Below are 16,074 nucleotides of genomic sequence, written 5' to 3' on the forward strand. Positions count from 1 at the left end.
ACTGAACGCCCGACAGGCGCTAGACATCTTACCAGGCTCTGAAGATGAGCTCAGGCCATCAGCCGTTCCCCCTGCTTTTCCACAAAACAGCAGGACGCACAATGGCTACGGCCTCTCACCATTATTTCTGCTTCCCAAAAGCCGACGACAGTTCAGAAGGATTACATTTGCTGCCCTTGTCCTTAACAAGGCTGACATACTGCACTTGTACATTTCAAAGAATCAATTATTTGACCAAATATAAACACATTAGTGAATAAATTCACATTCTGTAGAAAACAACAAAGACAAGAGCTATATGTTTTTTGTTTTTTGGGTTTTTTTTTTTTTTGGTACCCAGACTTCTCTGTTGCGGGCCAATAACTGAAATTAGGTTATTTTTATTCTAGAGCTGCAGGGAAGCTCACAGGTATTTCCCTGGCTACCAATACGCTGGGAGTGGCAGAAAATAGAAGCAGCTGAAGTCTGAAAAGCTTCCCCTTATTTCCTTGAGGCTGAAACTCTGCAACTATAAATAGCACTAAAGAACAACAATAAAAAATACAAGAGACGATATACAAGTTAATCATCTAGTAGTCAATGAACTGAAAATAAATGTTCAAATAGACCAAAAAAATATCCAGTGATCAGGAAAAGGCTAAAATAAAGCACACAAGTTACAGAGACATCAGATAGTCACACGGAAAGTTCCTTTTAAATACATGTAAATGAGAAACAAATCCACAGTGAGTCCACTGTTAGATTAGAAACAGTTCTAAATGTTCTCACTTCTAAATGCAAAGGCCCAAGTTCCAGTCCCTGATCTACCACCAAGTAGGTAAGAGACTTCAGGCAACTCTTTTAACCTTTTTCATCCTAGAGAGATTGCACCAGATGATACCTATTACCACTGTGACCTTTTATCTTTTCTAGCTTTAAAATTACAGGGTTCTGTGAAATGAAAATGCAAAAGTACAGCATTACCATATTACTGTAATCAGATGGGTCGTAAGTACTCTGTTTAAAAACTTCACAGAGTTCCATGAATTCTTCTGTCATCTCATGGATTTGTCCATTTAAAATCGCTCCTTTGGTACCACCAAATTCAAGTCTTTCCAGCTTTTCAAATTCCAATATGGTGACAAATATATCCTTTGAAAAAAACATAGTACAATAAAGATCTTCCCACCACCTTGAGCAGGACAAGAACGTATTAAAGCTGCTAAGGAAAAAACGCTTGAAACATTCAAAATCAGCGAGTTAATAGACACGTACATGACAGAAAATAAATATAAATTATTTAATTGAGGAAAGCTACTGCCTATTTTTACAATCATACTCCCATTTTCACATTTTCTAAGAATTTTCTAGCAACTGCAGGTGTTTGCCTGTAACACTTACTTTGCCATAGTTAAACATATGATTCCCTAATTTTACGTCCTTCCGATTCTAAGTCAGATCCCCAGGTAATATCTAAAACTCCTCTTTTTGAATGCATACACTTTGCAGTGAATCACCTCCCTTAATGAAAGGGGGTGTAGGACTGTTAAGGAAGGGTGACAAGTTGCCTGCAGTTAGGCATTTAGCAGTCAGACTTTAAGAGGCATTCGAGCTGATTAAGTGGTGAGAATTTTCAAAACATTAAGCTCTAAATTTGAATGAAATACAACAAATTGTATATTAATAATAAAGCCCAAACTTGCTAGAAAGACCGTTACAAAGAATTTAAATTAAATTTGATTGCCCCGAGTTCCACCATGTTTTCAAAAACCCTATCTATGGGGTGTCTAGATGGCTCAGTTGGTTAAGCTGATTTCAGCTCAGGTCATCATCTCTCAGTTCGAGCCCCACATCAGGCTCTGTGCTGACAGCTAGGAGCCTGGAATGGGCTTTGGATCCTATGTCTCCCCCTTTCTCTACCCCTCCCTCACTTGTGCTCTATTTCTCTCAAAAATAAAACATAAAATTTTTTTTAAAAAACAGCTATTTAGCTCCATACAAATAAGTGCTCATTCATTGTTTGTTTTTTAGGTATCTGAAACACATTTATACACAGCACAGATTTCCATGTTATTTTTTAATAAATGGCTTCAATATTTTTACAGTTTATGTATTTATATACTAAAATATAATGTGGTATTTTAGATTATCAAATGGGTTTTCCAGGTATAGAATCCTAATGTCAAACATTAAACATAGAAAGGAAAAAAAGTACTATTTACAGATTCATGATTTACAACTGTCTTCCAAGAGTTTACTAAGTTATAAGTGAAAGGTCACTGGTACATAGTAGAGTTTCACTTATACTCAGTATACGAAAACAATCAAAAAATAATTTAAAAAAAGAAAGAGAGGTAAAGCTTAAAAAAATATTTTAATAGGACTGGCCTTGTGGGCAATTCCTCAGAATGACTGAGAAAGGAGATCTCTCACTCTCCCACACAAACAGAATAAACTGACTCCTGAATAATAGAAAAAAATACAAGATTTTTTTAAACCCACCTACAATATGAATAAATTACAGGTCAATGAATAAATACCTCTATTTTCATGAAACGGTCCAGAAATTTGTCAAATCTACAAAACACCAGTTGAGACTGGAAATCCCATGGTTTTGGCTCATTTCCCATAAAATAGCTTGCAAGTTCTTTTCTATAATTGTAAAAAGACTTTTTGAATGTCTTGAAGATGTTAATGGCCACCTGCACCTTTTCCAAAGAGTCTTCGACTTCTTCCTTCAAAAGGTCTTCAGGTGAAAGGTAAATTATTGCCTAGGATTTAATGGAAAAAAAAATGTTTAGGGGTACCTGGTTCAGTCAGTTGAGTGTCTGGCTCTTGATTTCAGCTCCGGTCACGATCCCAGGGTCGTGGGATGGAGCCCTGTGTGGTGAACAGAGCCGGTTTAACATGTTCCCTGTACCCCTCCCCTGCACATCAACATGTGGTCTTAAAAAAATGTAATAAAGTTGCTTTAAAAATATTTTTAATATGCTTAATTTTTTAGTGAAAACACCAGTTTCAATTAATCATTAAAAATTTTTTTCAATTAATCATTTTTAAATGATAGATGTCTAGAATTAGGCCAGCAATGCTGTGAGAAAAAAAGTTCTAGAAATTGAGACACTTGGGTTTCAATGACAGATGTGAATACATTAGGACAATGTACAGGAGACTGAGACTCTACATTTCTGAATTTATACTTTCTAGCAGTGACCAAGTTTTTGCTAAGCTTTATAGGTATGACAATTGTATAACCAGAATTTGCATGGATATGTTTGCCACAAATATTCTGCATGATTATTCCTTCATAAAAAGACATACACAAGCTGAAAGGAGAAATCTCTGAGATCATGACCTTTAAAAATATAGTTACCTTACCTGGCAGCACTGGGTCATTTGTAAAGGTGAGAAAGAGCTGTTCTAGGGGAGCGTATCACTGGCAATTCTTTTAAGGTTAGCAAGTTCTTCCGGGAAATTAAGCACATTATAGGACATAAAATCTAGTGGGGATACACCATATAAACTAGCTTTAAATAAAGGAAACAGAAAGAGGAAAGGGATTTTTAAAAGAAAGACTGAAGTAGAGGCACCTGGCTGGCTCAGTCAATCCAGCATTTGACTCCATCTCAGAGTCATGAGTTCAAGCCCCATGTTGGAAATAGAGCCTAGTATTAAAAAAAAAAAAAAAAGAGAGAGAGAGAGAGAGAGACTACGTAGCAGATTCACATAGCACTGGCCAAAGTCTCCTAGGACAGTCATCTAGGTGCCTTCCTAAACTTCCCTTTCCATATTCGTTAAAAAACTGTACATTCTAAAGGTTCTCTTATATACTATTTCTTCCTGATGCATGCCTCATATAAATTATCGGCTTAAATTTTGTGCCTTCAATTTTGAGTTTGCTTAGGAAGTTGTTACATATCTCAATGGAATATGTCATGAGAGCCATTGAGTTCAACCTACCAGATGGAAGGATTTATTTTCCTAAATGGAGACCTATTATCTTCCTTCTACGGTTAGTGGCTACGGTTTTGCATGTAATATAAACTGTGTCGTAAATTTGTAAGTAATAAAGTCATGTCATTTCCAAAACCCCTAACGATTAAAATCCTTTCAGGTTGAGCTGTGGAGTCCCAATCTATGCTCTTATTTCCCACTCAGACTGCATGGAAAATTAACCTTTGCACATAGGCTCCTAACACTGCACAGAGAACAGAGAAGCGAACTATTAGTAATCCCTTAGCAATGTAGGTTATAAACTAGTTCACATTTTGGTATGGGCTAGGGATTCCACAGACCTTTATCTACATACATTCTTCACAATCAATGTACACTGCATCCTTTTTGGAAGCTAAAAAAATAAAAATCTATGGAGATCAATCAATTGCCTTCTGTTTCAGAAGTCCCCTGTGACTAATTACCTAGGTCTAACCTAACTTCTAGGCAGGCCATCCTTAAGTTCATTTCTTGCCCTTCATGACTCACCCTCATACAAATGAGACAATTGCAGCAATTAACCTTCCGAAGACAAGGGTATAGGACTAAATAGTACTAACCATATGACGCCTCCTATATCAGAAAATCCAGTCTATACCCTTTCAACTGGGAAGCCGGGTATTTGAGGGCAAAACCATCAACAAGGGATGGGAATCCTGGCTGTTGTGATAAGCAGGATTTATAAGGGCCACTAACTGCTTTTGTGATGTTAGGTAAATTATCTCAGAATAGCTCAGTTTCCTTATCTGCAAAAGGAGAGAGATGAACTAGGTGAACCTTAAAATTTCTTTTAGCTGTTAGTCTCCGAATCATTTTCTCTCTATAGAAACTCTCTACAGTATATCCAACCAGGGGCAGTCTATTGTCCCCTACTCAATGGTATCAGCACAAACCAACAAAAAAGCCTACCGATTTTAGGATGAACTGGTCCCACTTCAGAGGTCTTATAAGCTAACACACTGCTAACCAATTTATCAATAAGCCAATTAATCAGTTATTAATTAACCCATTTATCAGTGATATTATGTTATTTTGACACCTGTCTTCCAGCTATTATTTTTATGTGTATTTATTTTAAGAGGGAGGGAGGAAAGGAGAGGCAGATTCTGTGGTGTCAGCATGGAGCTTGACCGTGGCTAAATCTCTCCAACAGTGAAATCTAACTTTAGCAGAAATCAAGAGTCAGTCACTTAAGAGACTGAGCCAACCCAGGAGTTCCACCAGCTGTTGCTTTTTTATGTGCTTTTATGGACTCATACTTTTGCTCAACGCTGATGTCTCAGACTTAAACTTTTCTTCACCTAGGATCTTGAATGACAATATCCACAACAGGGATGCCAAACCGTGGAAGAGACAGACTGGTGGGCCTAGAGTGGTCATTAGGTACAACAAGCAGGGAGTACAGTCAGGTTACCAGAGAAAGGGGCAAAGCATCTATTTCCAAAAAAAAAAAAAAAAAGGACCCATTACCAAAACTCCAATATGCTATCAGCTGAGGTGACCAGAAACTGGAACGCCTAGAAGGATCAGGCATATAATCGAAGGGAATGAGAGAGTCCAGGAACAACGGCAAATGGTGGAGACGATGGTCACCTACGCAGCACATGACCTTTCCAAAGGAGCACATGAAGCCCCAGCACTGGACTGTGCCAACAGGGATGGCACAGCCAGTGCTGCAAGATCTCTGACTCTTCAGGAGGCTGGGATGCTGAAATTTACATGAGACCTCTGCAATTTAAGCAGTATTTTTTTTAATTTTTTAAATATCATAAAAAATAAGAACACTGCACTGATGCATTAGCCAAATACAGGTGGTAGGATGCCGGGCAATGACCTATGATGTGTAAGACAGCAAGGGTTCACCTGCTTCATAAACACATTAAGATCAACAGATTCATGGAACACAAAGTTTATGAAAGCTTTGTGATGTGATGAAATTATAAAAAAAAAACACAAAATGTTTAAACAAGTATGAAATCAAGCAAGGGACGATTTAAGAAACATGTTACCACTACATACCCTATGAATCACCCCCAATCTTTTACAAATGGTAATGTTCACAGCTGGCAAATTACGGTAAAACTTTTTGCACAGTGATAATAGAAATGTAATAGACATACGATTTAAAAAAGAATTTGTAGGGGCATCTATGTGGATCAGTCAGCTGAGCAGCTGACTCTTGATTTCAGCTCAGGTCATGATTCCAAGGTCATGAAGTACAGCACGATGCCAGGCTCTGTGCTGTGAAACCTGCTTAAGATTCTCTCTCTCGCTCTGCCCCCTCCTCCACTAGTGCTCTTTCTAAAATAGATTTTTTGGGGGCACCTGGGTGGCTCAGTCAGCTAAGTGGCCGACTTCGGCTCAGGTCATGATCTCATGGTCTGTGGGTTCGAGCCCCGTGTCAGGCTCTGTGCGGACAGCTCAAAGCCTAGAGCCTGCTTCAGATTCTGTATCTCCCTCTCTCTCTGTCCCTCCCCCACTTGCTCTCTGCCTCTGTCTCTCAAAATAAAATAAAGACATTTTTTTTTTAAAAATAGATTTTTTTGAAAAAATAAAAAATAAGCACAATTAAAAATTGTTCAGGAGTCATAAAAAGATTGTGCCCTTAGATCAGCCTCAGAAATTTATATTAAACCAATTATCCAAGTCAAGGAAAAAGGGTTCCCACACCAAGTTGTTTTCTGCTTGTTGCTTTTAAAAAAGGAGACTGGAAGTAACTTCAATACTCAACAACAAAATAATTTCTCAAGGAGTAAAAAAATAAATAAAAATGATATGTATGATGAAATATATAAATATATACAAATTTTGGGAGAACTAAGTATAATAAATGCTAATTTTAGGATATAAATCTGCAGGACTGTTTCCATTGTTATAAATCTTATGATAACTGAAGGAAATTCTCATTGCATCAGTATACCACATATTACATTGTAATTAAAAATCAAACGTCTTATTTTAACATATGGAGCCTAGGGGCATCTAGGTGGCTCAGCTGGTTAAGCATCGTACTCTTGAACTCAGCTCAGGTCATGATCCCAAAGGCATGGGATGGAGGGCTGCACTGGGCTCCAAACTCTGTCTGGAGCCTGCTTAAGAGTCTTTTTCTCTCTGCCCCTCCCCCATTTATGTGCACATGCGTCTCCTCTAAAAAAAAATAAAATTCAGAACCTAGTTTAATGTGCAACAAACTCTGCCATTTACAAACTGGGTGGTCTTGGAAAAGCTCTTTATCCTCTCTGGACTTTACGTTTTTATCAAATGGACCTACTAATAGTTTCTATGTCATATTGCTGTTAGGGAATTACATTTGTAGTTTTTGTAAAGACATAGAAGAGTTCCTCACAAATAACAGGCAATACACAGTGCTTGTTAAAGAAATATAAAAATAAATTACACAGCAAATGACTAGGGAAGAGTGGGGGAGAGCTTAGCTCTTCAGGGAACCCAGGTAGGAAAGTTGGCTCATTATTGATTTTTGACTCCTAACATGTTGGGGCACATTTACTACAAAGTTCACTTGGAGAATCAAGGAAATCAGGCCTCTGAAACATCTGGACTGAAGCCAGAAACCGTAACTAAGCAACAAGAGAAGCTACGTTATTTCCTTGGGAGTTTGGCAAATAAACTAGTGACACAGACTAGGGGCCAGGAATAATAGATCTACAGGCTTAAAGGTAAGCAGGACTTCTTATCAATCTCTTGCTACAGTGAATAACCAGCTCTGGGATTTATCCACTAGCAGGGCTTTGGAGTAAAAGTTTTAACAGTTCTCAAAATGAGAGGAGGAGCCTTTAAAAGGTGTACAGAAGTTGTGGGTCTATTTGTTGACTCTTCAGTAAGGACCGCGGTCTTTAATGTGGAGATCCAAAGCCATTAGGACCCAGCACATTTGCTTAAGAACAAAGAAATAGAATGAAGCCAGAGGAGTAGATAAAATAGAGCAAGGTATCTCCTATCAACAGTTACAACTCATTTGTGGGTCAATAGCTTAGAAATACCTTTGACTGGGGCGCCTGGGTGGCTCAGTCGGTTAAGCGTCCGACTTCGGCTCAGGTCATGATCACACGGTTCATGGGTTCAAGCTCCGCATCAGGCTCTGTGCTGACAGCTAGCTCAGAGCCTGGAGGCTGTTTCAGATTTTGTATCTTCCTCTCTCTCTGACCCTCCCCTGCTCACACTGGCTGTCTCTCAGAAATAAGAAAGAGAGAGAGAGAGAGAGAGAGAGAAATAGGTTTGACTGTGTCTCTATTAAATGCCACACTGGGCATTCCACTTAGGTTATCTCCTGATGCTCATACTAGCCCAGTGAGGCAGTATCCTCACAGATTTTTAAAGTCTGAAGAAGCAATTTAACTGCATTAGTGTTTCAATTAGAATCGAATCCAGGTTTGTCTGAGCACAAAACCCTTTTCCATATACTCTACCTCTTTAAAAGCAGAAACACACACACCCCTAACTCAATTTCTTACTCCAAATACTCTGGACTGAACGTTAGAAGACCTGTTTTCTAATCTGTATTTCACCCTAAATTGTCAGGGAAATTCAGCAAATGATGTGATTTTTCGAGTCTCAGATAATTCATAAAAAAAAAAAAAAAAAAAAAAAAAAAAAACACACCCAATCAGGGACAACCTCGGCACACAGTTCCCAAACCACCGTTGTTTATCCTACAGCACTGGTCTCTTCGCTGCTTTCAACAGCCAGGCTCCGGACCTGGCCCAACAGGAACTGCAAGCTGCTTGCCTTGCCTGTGAGCACGCGGTAAGGGTTCCACATGCCTCCCAACTTACCCCACGGTGTAGTCAAGCTTTTTCATTTTTTTAAAAATTTCTTTCTTTTGAGAGAGAAAGGAAGAGAGAACAAGAGAGGTAGAGAGAGAGCAAGAGCACACGCATGCAAGTGGGAGGGGGCAGAGAAAGAGTGAGAGAGACTCCAAAGCAGGCTCCTCATTGTCAGCACGGAGCCTGAGATAGGGCTCGAATTCATGGACTGTGAAATCATGACCTCAGCCAAAACCAAGAGTTGGACACTTAACTGACTAAGCCACACAGACACTACAGTTTTTTTCATTTTCTATATGAGTCATAACATCACTACCACTAGGAGGCCTTAGACTAGATCAGGGATTTAGGTCAATCACAGTTGTCCATCGTTCTCTGAGTAAGTGGTCCAGAACTGTCCTGAGAGAGAATTCCATATCCCCTGGCCCAATGATTGGCCCAACAATTGAATTAGAGCCCATTGGACCAGAATTAATAAAGATAGAGAGCCTCTTTTTAGAGAAGTTCTCTACTAGACGATATACTTCTGGAACTATTAAAAGCCACCATACGTAACATGTGATGAAAATAAAGTCAAACACAAGGAGCAAAATACAGGACGGCAGGGAGTTTTGAAATTATTATCTGAAACCTCTGAAATAAGCTATTCCACAAGCTACTGCATCCTTAGACTTTTCAGTTCATGTGAATCCGTACTTTTTTTTTTTTCCGCTTCAGTTTGTCCATTGCAGCTGGAGGCAATCTGCTTTTCATGGAAAGTATTCTCAACATTTCAAAATCTAGCCATATACACAGATTCTGTTTCTCTGACATGTGTTTTACAAACCTTAGTGGTTCAGCTACACAACTTGCTATGGAGCTTGCTATGGTGTGAATTGTGTCTCACCCCAAATTTTTATGTTGAAGCCTTTACTGTCAATGGGACCATCTAGAAATAAGCCTCAAGGAAGTTATTAAGGTTCAGTTAAGTCATAAAAGCAGGGTCCTAATCTGAGAGGACTGTGACTTAGTAAGAAGAGAGCTTTTTCTTTCTCCACCATGTGAGGACACAGAGAAAAGTTGGCAAGGCAGGAAGAAAAGACCTCTCACCAGAACATAACTGTAAGGGTACCTTGACCTGAGCCCCCAATCTCCAAAATTATAAGAAAACAATTTCTGAAAAGAAAGCCACCCAGTCTGTGGTATTGTTATGGCAGCTCAAGCAGACTAAGACACACCTCAACTGAGAACCACTGGATTACATACTCTCCAAATATCTTTCAGCTCTTAAATTATGTAATATTCTGATTTTATGGCCCCAAGAAGAATGAAAGTTCACAGAAGAAATTTAAGAAAGCAGTCCAATTTTTTACAAAACATTTTATAAGTGGGGCACCTAGGTGGCTCAGTCAGTTGGGTGTCTGATTCTTGATTTTGACTCAGGTCATGATCCCAGGGTCGTGGGATAGTGCCCCACCCTGGCTCCCCACTCTCCTGCTCACTGCCCTCTCTAAAATAAAAATTATATACGTATGTGTGTGTGTGTGTGTGTGTGTGTGTGTGTGTATAAACAAACATTTAGCAACTGAAGAGTAGAGAATTGTAAGGATTTTTTAACATCAATAATGAATCAATTCTTTTAATACAGCTGCACTACTGTTATTTAAATAATTTTTTCAGCCAGATTTTCTTAACTTACTTTACTTTCCAAAAGTCTATCAGTCATTGTTCCTGGGGAAACCAAAAGGAAAGCTACAAAAAAGCACTACACCTATCTGTCTTTTATTAGAACGTGCCATAAATCTCGTTGAAGAAAGGTAGGGTATTAAGCAAATCCAGTAACAAACTATCCTTTGAATGCACCTGACTGATTTCCAGAGCTTCTTTTGCCATTTAGAATAGGAAGTCACCTTTCTATTGGCCTTTGTTACCTCAACAGTCTTTTCTGAAGAAAGAAAGGAAAATAGTGTTCTGACTGAAGACTAGATGGTTTTTTTCACTGGCTTAATAAAACCCACCACATGGCAATGATTCCTCTTCTTCCTGTTTTTTAGTACTACATACCTGGTCAATGAGGAGATTGCAAAACTCTTGCAACAAAACTATAATCCGAGCAGGAGTATTATAAAACTTGGAATGACTCCAGATCAGACAGATGGTATGAAATAATGGGGCGATGAGCACACGGATTTGCGGGAATTCTGTCTCCTGGAGACACTGAACGTGTCTTCTCAGGGGTCTCAGGAAAAGCTCCACATCCTCGGCTTCTAGGAGAGCTGCAAGGAAAGAAAACCACATGAACATGATGGCGGTCTTTTCCTAAACTTCACAAGAAAACAAAGCAAAACAACAGAACTATACTGAAATGTGGTCTTCTCTTTTTTATTTTTATTTTTTTTTGTTTATTTATTTCTAGGAGAGAGAGAGAGACAGCGTGAGCAGGGGAGGGTCAGAGAGAGAGGGAGTCACAGACTGAAACAGGCTCCAGGCTCTGAGCTGGCGGTCAGCACAGAGCCCGACGCGGGGCTCGAACCCACGAACCGCGAGATCATGACCTAAGCGAAAGTCGGACGCTTAACCTACTAAGCCACCCAGGCGCCCCTGGTCTTCTCTTTTTTAGATTGATTGCCCTACAGACGACCTGCTACGGGTTTGGAAGGCCTTATACATAGTCCCTATATAGCAAACACTCAGGAGAGCCCTGGGACAGATGCCTACACAGCTCAAATAAATAGTAACTCAGTACTTGGTGGGAAAATACCTTTACAACCTAAAGAAATGTACTCAACTCCAGGAAACTGCTGGAATAAAAAACAGCTCCAAAGTTGCTGTCACTTTATAGTTTGGGTTACAAGCCTCATCACTACAATGTTAATTACTGCTAAGTAACAGGTACCGGCACAATTTAACGGTCTCGTCGCCGTGTCCTGGGAGAATAATGCAGGCAATGACTGAGAATTTTAGATTATTCAAAATGTAACAGTTAAAATTGTTAAGTATGGGTGATAAAAAATATTTTGGAACTAGAGACAGGTGAAGTTTGTACAACACTGTGAATGCACTAAATGTCATTCAACTCTACACTTTAAAATGAATTATCTTTATGTTAAATGAATTTTGCCTCAATTTTAAAAACTGTTAATCAGGAGTAAGGAGTATTTCTCAAAAATACTGTATTACATAACCAAACACATATACGCATACATACACACACACATATGGAGAAAAATATTATCAATTACCACCTAATCTAATCCAAATCTTCTCTGGATTAAAATTAGTCATTTTAGAGGTTCCTGGCTGGCTCATTCAGAGAGCATGCAAATCAATCTCAGAATCATGAGGTCAAGCCCCACAGTGGGGGTAGAGCTTACTTAAAAAAAAAAAAAAAAAAATTAGTCACCTTAATGTACGGTAAATGGATCTCCATCTCAGACTGCATTTTGTTCCTGAGACTACAAATACCTTTGATTAAGTGAAAACAGGCTTTACTTATGATGGTAGGGAATGCAGTAAATTCTTAAGTAAATTCTTATTTCCTGGTGTTATCTCAAAACATTCCTGTCTGGACCGAGGCAGGCGGGCGGGNTTTTTTTTTTTTGGCTGTGAGAGTGAGGAACGCACTCACTTATATTACTCCCCTTAACATATAACCAATTCATGCGCCCTAATGATAAAGACATAGGAAGAAAGAGAGGTTCCAGGTAGTCTTTTCCTCCCTGGTTCTGCTCATGTTTTCAAAATAGTATGTCTTTACCCATGTTAATTTCAAAATTAAATTATTGCATCGAATAGCTAAGTACCTTTAAAATGTGGTAAGTTCAAGTGGTGATATTAAAAGGCCAAAGTATGTCCTTGGGAGTGGGCTGCCCACCTCTAACTGACAATGGCTTTGGGCCACTTGATCTACTGAGAGTATTTGTGTCTGAATCTCCAGTCCATGCGCTCATAAGGCCGTGAGTGACCCTGGGAGCTGTGCCTACAGATGCGTCATCCACAGAAAATGTTCATCTTCTACTAACACAAAAGAATTTGAGCAGCCTCTACTTATCGAGGACATACTTACTGTGTGCCTAGTACTTTGTACCCTGTATATTTTACCCTCACTTCAACGGTTCTGCCAGGAAAGGTTTTGCCCCCAGGGGTCATTTGGCAATGTCCGGAGACATTTTTAATTATCACAACGGCACCGGGGGAGGCAGGGGGAGGACAGGGATGTTACAAAACATGCAGGAACGCAGCACTTCCCACGACAAACATCCTGCCCAAAATGTTCACGGTGATAAGCACTGACAAGGCTGAGAAATATTGCTCTAATCCTCAGAACAATTCTGCAAGGAGGGTGTTAATATGCCACCTTGGCCGAGGAAAACCAGAGGCTCAGTGAATTTAAGAGGTACTGAAATGATGTGGGACAAGTTAGAAAACAAAAGTGACTGTATTGTCAAAATAGACAAAAGGTGGAGTCATTGTTTCCAGTGTTTTCCATTAGCATTTCGGCTAATGGAAATGTTGTACTGTAATGCTGGTAAACCAGATGGATGATCAGGAAGATGAAATGTTTAAAATTAGTAGATACTAGAGAGGATGGAGAAAGCAAGAAGAGGCTACTGACTTCATTCACTCAACAACTTCTTATTAACATAGGCCACAGGCCCTGGGAATACAAAGGTAATTCTTGAGGATTTTCACATACATGGTGTCACATCCATGATGCTCCCAACTCAATGGTAGAGGGAATTCCAAAAAAAAAAAAAAAAAAAAAAAAAAAAGAAAAAAAGGTCCATCTGACTAAAAACATCATTTTGACCATCAAACTTGAATCAACTGGCATGCCACCTAGGGCTTGAGACAAGTACTTTTGCCTCCGTGTGATTCATAATTAAAAAACAAAAACAAAAAACCCAAAGTAATAACCAAACATTTTCAAAGTGTACTTGAAGCATTTTCTAACCTTACCAAGGTTCTAATAGGAAGAAATTTAAAAGTAATTTTCTAATGTTAGAAACCAAAAAGTTATTTGTCCAATTATCTTATAATTTCATCACCTAAAACCTCAGTATGGTGTCTATGCCGACTTGCTTGAATAGGCCTAAAGGAACATGAACAGAAATCAAGAAATGAGAGGGCTGGCAACCCTGGGTGGAGCTGAAACTGGACAGTAAGGGGACGAGGAAACTTTTCAATGAATACCTTTTTATAATTTCTGATTTTTAACAATGTGCATATACCCGTTCAAAATTCAACAAATAAACCCTTCTCTTCCATATGTTTCATCTTCACCCAAACTTCGATGAGGACTTTGAACATTTTTGAGCTAAGTGAGTGACAGATGCCAAGCAGATTCACAGACTCTATTCAAGAATCACTGGGCTAAGTGTAGCCCAGCTGTTGCCTAGGAAACTGCCACACTGAGCTTTCACTTACCTGCTGCAAAGGTCTTTCCCTTACACACACATTCCCATTAAAACTTCAATCTAGAGGCAGCTTGGCAGGAACCTATGATATAGCCTAAAAGAGTTTAATAAACCTAGAGAATAAAGTACTGATGAGGACGAGTTTATCATTAGAAGAGCCAAGGGCAATCATTTCATGACCGTGTTGATGGTAGAAAGGTAGATGAGGCTAGACAGGCATGCTAGTATGAGATCAGGAAGGACACCAACCCTCGGCCAAAAACCAAGACTCTCACCATTTTTCACAGCCATGAAAAGGTCCTTCAAAGTTGGAAAATAGCTGCTTTGTTTAATTTGCAGTACCTTAGCCATTTTGAGGACAACAGGAGCTTGAAGCTAAATTGAAGAAGAAAATTTAATATAAGCTAGATTAAGGTCTAAATAGATGCATTCGGTAATAAAATACTTAAAAATTCTATTGTACTCATGCACAACACACATGGTATTTAAAAAAATTCTTTTATGTTTTTATTTATTTCTGAGAGCGAGAGAGAGACAGACAGACAGACAGTGTGAGCAGGGGAGGATCAGAGAGAGAGGGAGACACAGAATCCGAAACAGGCTCCAGGCTCCAAGCTGGCTGTCAGCACAGAGCCCGACGCGGGGCCTGAACCTACAAACAGTGAGATCATGACCTGAGCCGAAGTCAGACACGCAACCGACTGAGCCACCCAGGCGCCCCACACACGGTATTTAATATGCAAAGATTTATCTGGCTTCAAGTTGAAAATAATTTCTAATAACACTTTTTCCTTAAGCTTGAATTTTACTTTACATTTATAGCTCTTGAGTTCTCACAAAGTGTGTCAATTTACACTTTATGTGTAAAATATTAAACTTTCCACATAAAATTTCCAGCTGTGTTTCAGAAAATCTGAGAGACATGTGAAATGCAAATCAAGGTCTTAGTTTTCAGGACAGTAAGTGAAGGAACATGTAAGGCGAGCAGCAGAGGAAGCAAAGTTAGCTCTTCCAAAGCCACATCTCTCCACTAACCAAGACCCTACTCCTTCCTACATCAATTCAACCAACTAGATTAAATTTTACCATCTTTGACATTTCCCTGGGGAAAGCCTCTTATGCCACAGTGTTTCCAATTATTAAATCCTGTCAAAATATTCCCCAAATGGCAAAGTTACTTTTAATCCACATTCATTTCTAAAGCGCTTATCATATAAAACTTTGGAATAAGAAACGAGAACAGACTATTAAAACAGTATGTTAAACTATTGAAGTTATTGGAAGTCATTGCTCTAGAAACCAAATGCTACAATTGATTTTGCTAATTCAATTTATAAGCAATTTGCCGGGCTATCTACTTACTTGATCATAAATGCATGAGAGGTTCTCTCTCCTTATCACCCAAAAATCCAGTTCAGTTTGAGGATTTGAGTGAAGACCATTCAGCAAAGGCTGCACTGAATCCTTTTCTACAATTTCATGGATTTGATGTGACCATTTAATGATCACTGACTCTATTGCATGGAGTACTCTCCTTTCGTTGGACTCTAGCATATAAACACTGAAACGATTAATAAAATAATTCAAAAACCAATTATTGCATCTAAAGATAGCACTTGAATTTGAAGACGGATTTTATGTATCCATAAACTAGTTTTCCAAATTAAATACTCCAAAATCATATCCCTTATTTTTATAGCCCAGTTTTAGTTGTGTTGTAAACATTATTAAACAAATAATCCTAACCTCAAACCATTATTGCTAACAGAAAGCTGTTAATATCAGGTCAGTTCTCACAGCCTACTTTTTTTATTATTTTTATTATTTTTATTTTTATTTATTTCTAGGGGAGAGAGAGAGAGACAGCGTGAGCAGGGGAGGGGCAGAGAGAGAGGGAGATACAGAGTCTGAAATAGGCTCCA

General features: G+C 38.9%; 1 protein-coding gene across 1 annotated transcript in view; it reads right to left on the reverse strand.

The window, feature by feature from the left end:
* DNAH11 (dynein axonemal heavy chain 11) overlaps positions 1-15,706 on the reverse strand; it is a 330,986-nt gene extending 315,280 nt beyond the window's left edge. Inside the window, exons 1-5 of the mRNA XM_077757651.1 lie at positions 15,515-15,706; positions 14,428-14,527; positions 10,800-11,011; positions 2,520-2,750; positions 1,014-1,131 (exon numbers count right to left, since the gene is read on the reverse strand). Of these exons, the coding sequence (XP_077613777.1) occupies positions 1,014-1,131; positions 2,520-2,750; positions 10,800-11,011; positions 14,428-14,527; positions 15,515-15,706 (853 nt within the window). The remainder of the gene's footprint in view (positions 1-1,013; positions 1,132-2,519; positions 2,751-10,799; positions 11,012-14,427; positions 14,528-15,514) is intronic.
* Positions 15,707-16,074: the final 368 nt, after the last annotated feature.

The sequence above is a fragment of the Crocuta crocuta genome, unplaced genomic scaffold (genome assembly GCF_008692635.1).
Source record: "Crocuta crocuta isolate KB4526 unplaced genomic scaffold, BGI_CrCroc_1.0 scaffold62, whole genome shotgun sequence".
In the NCBI taxonomy this organism is placed as follows: Eukaryota; Metazoa; Chordata; class Mammalia; order Carnivora; family Hyaenidae; genus Crocuta; species Crocuta crocuta.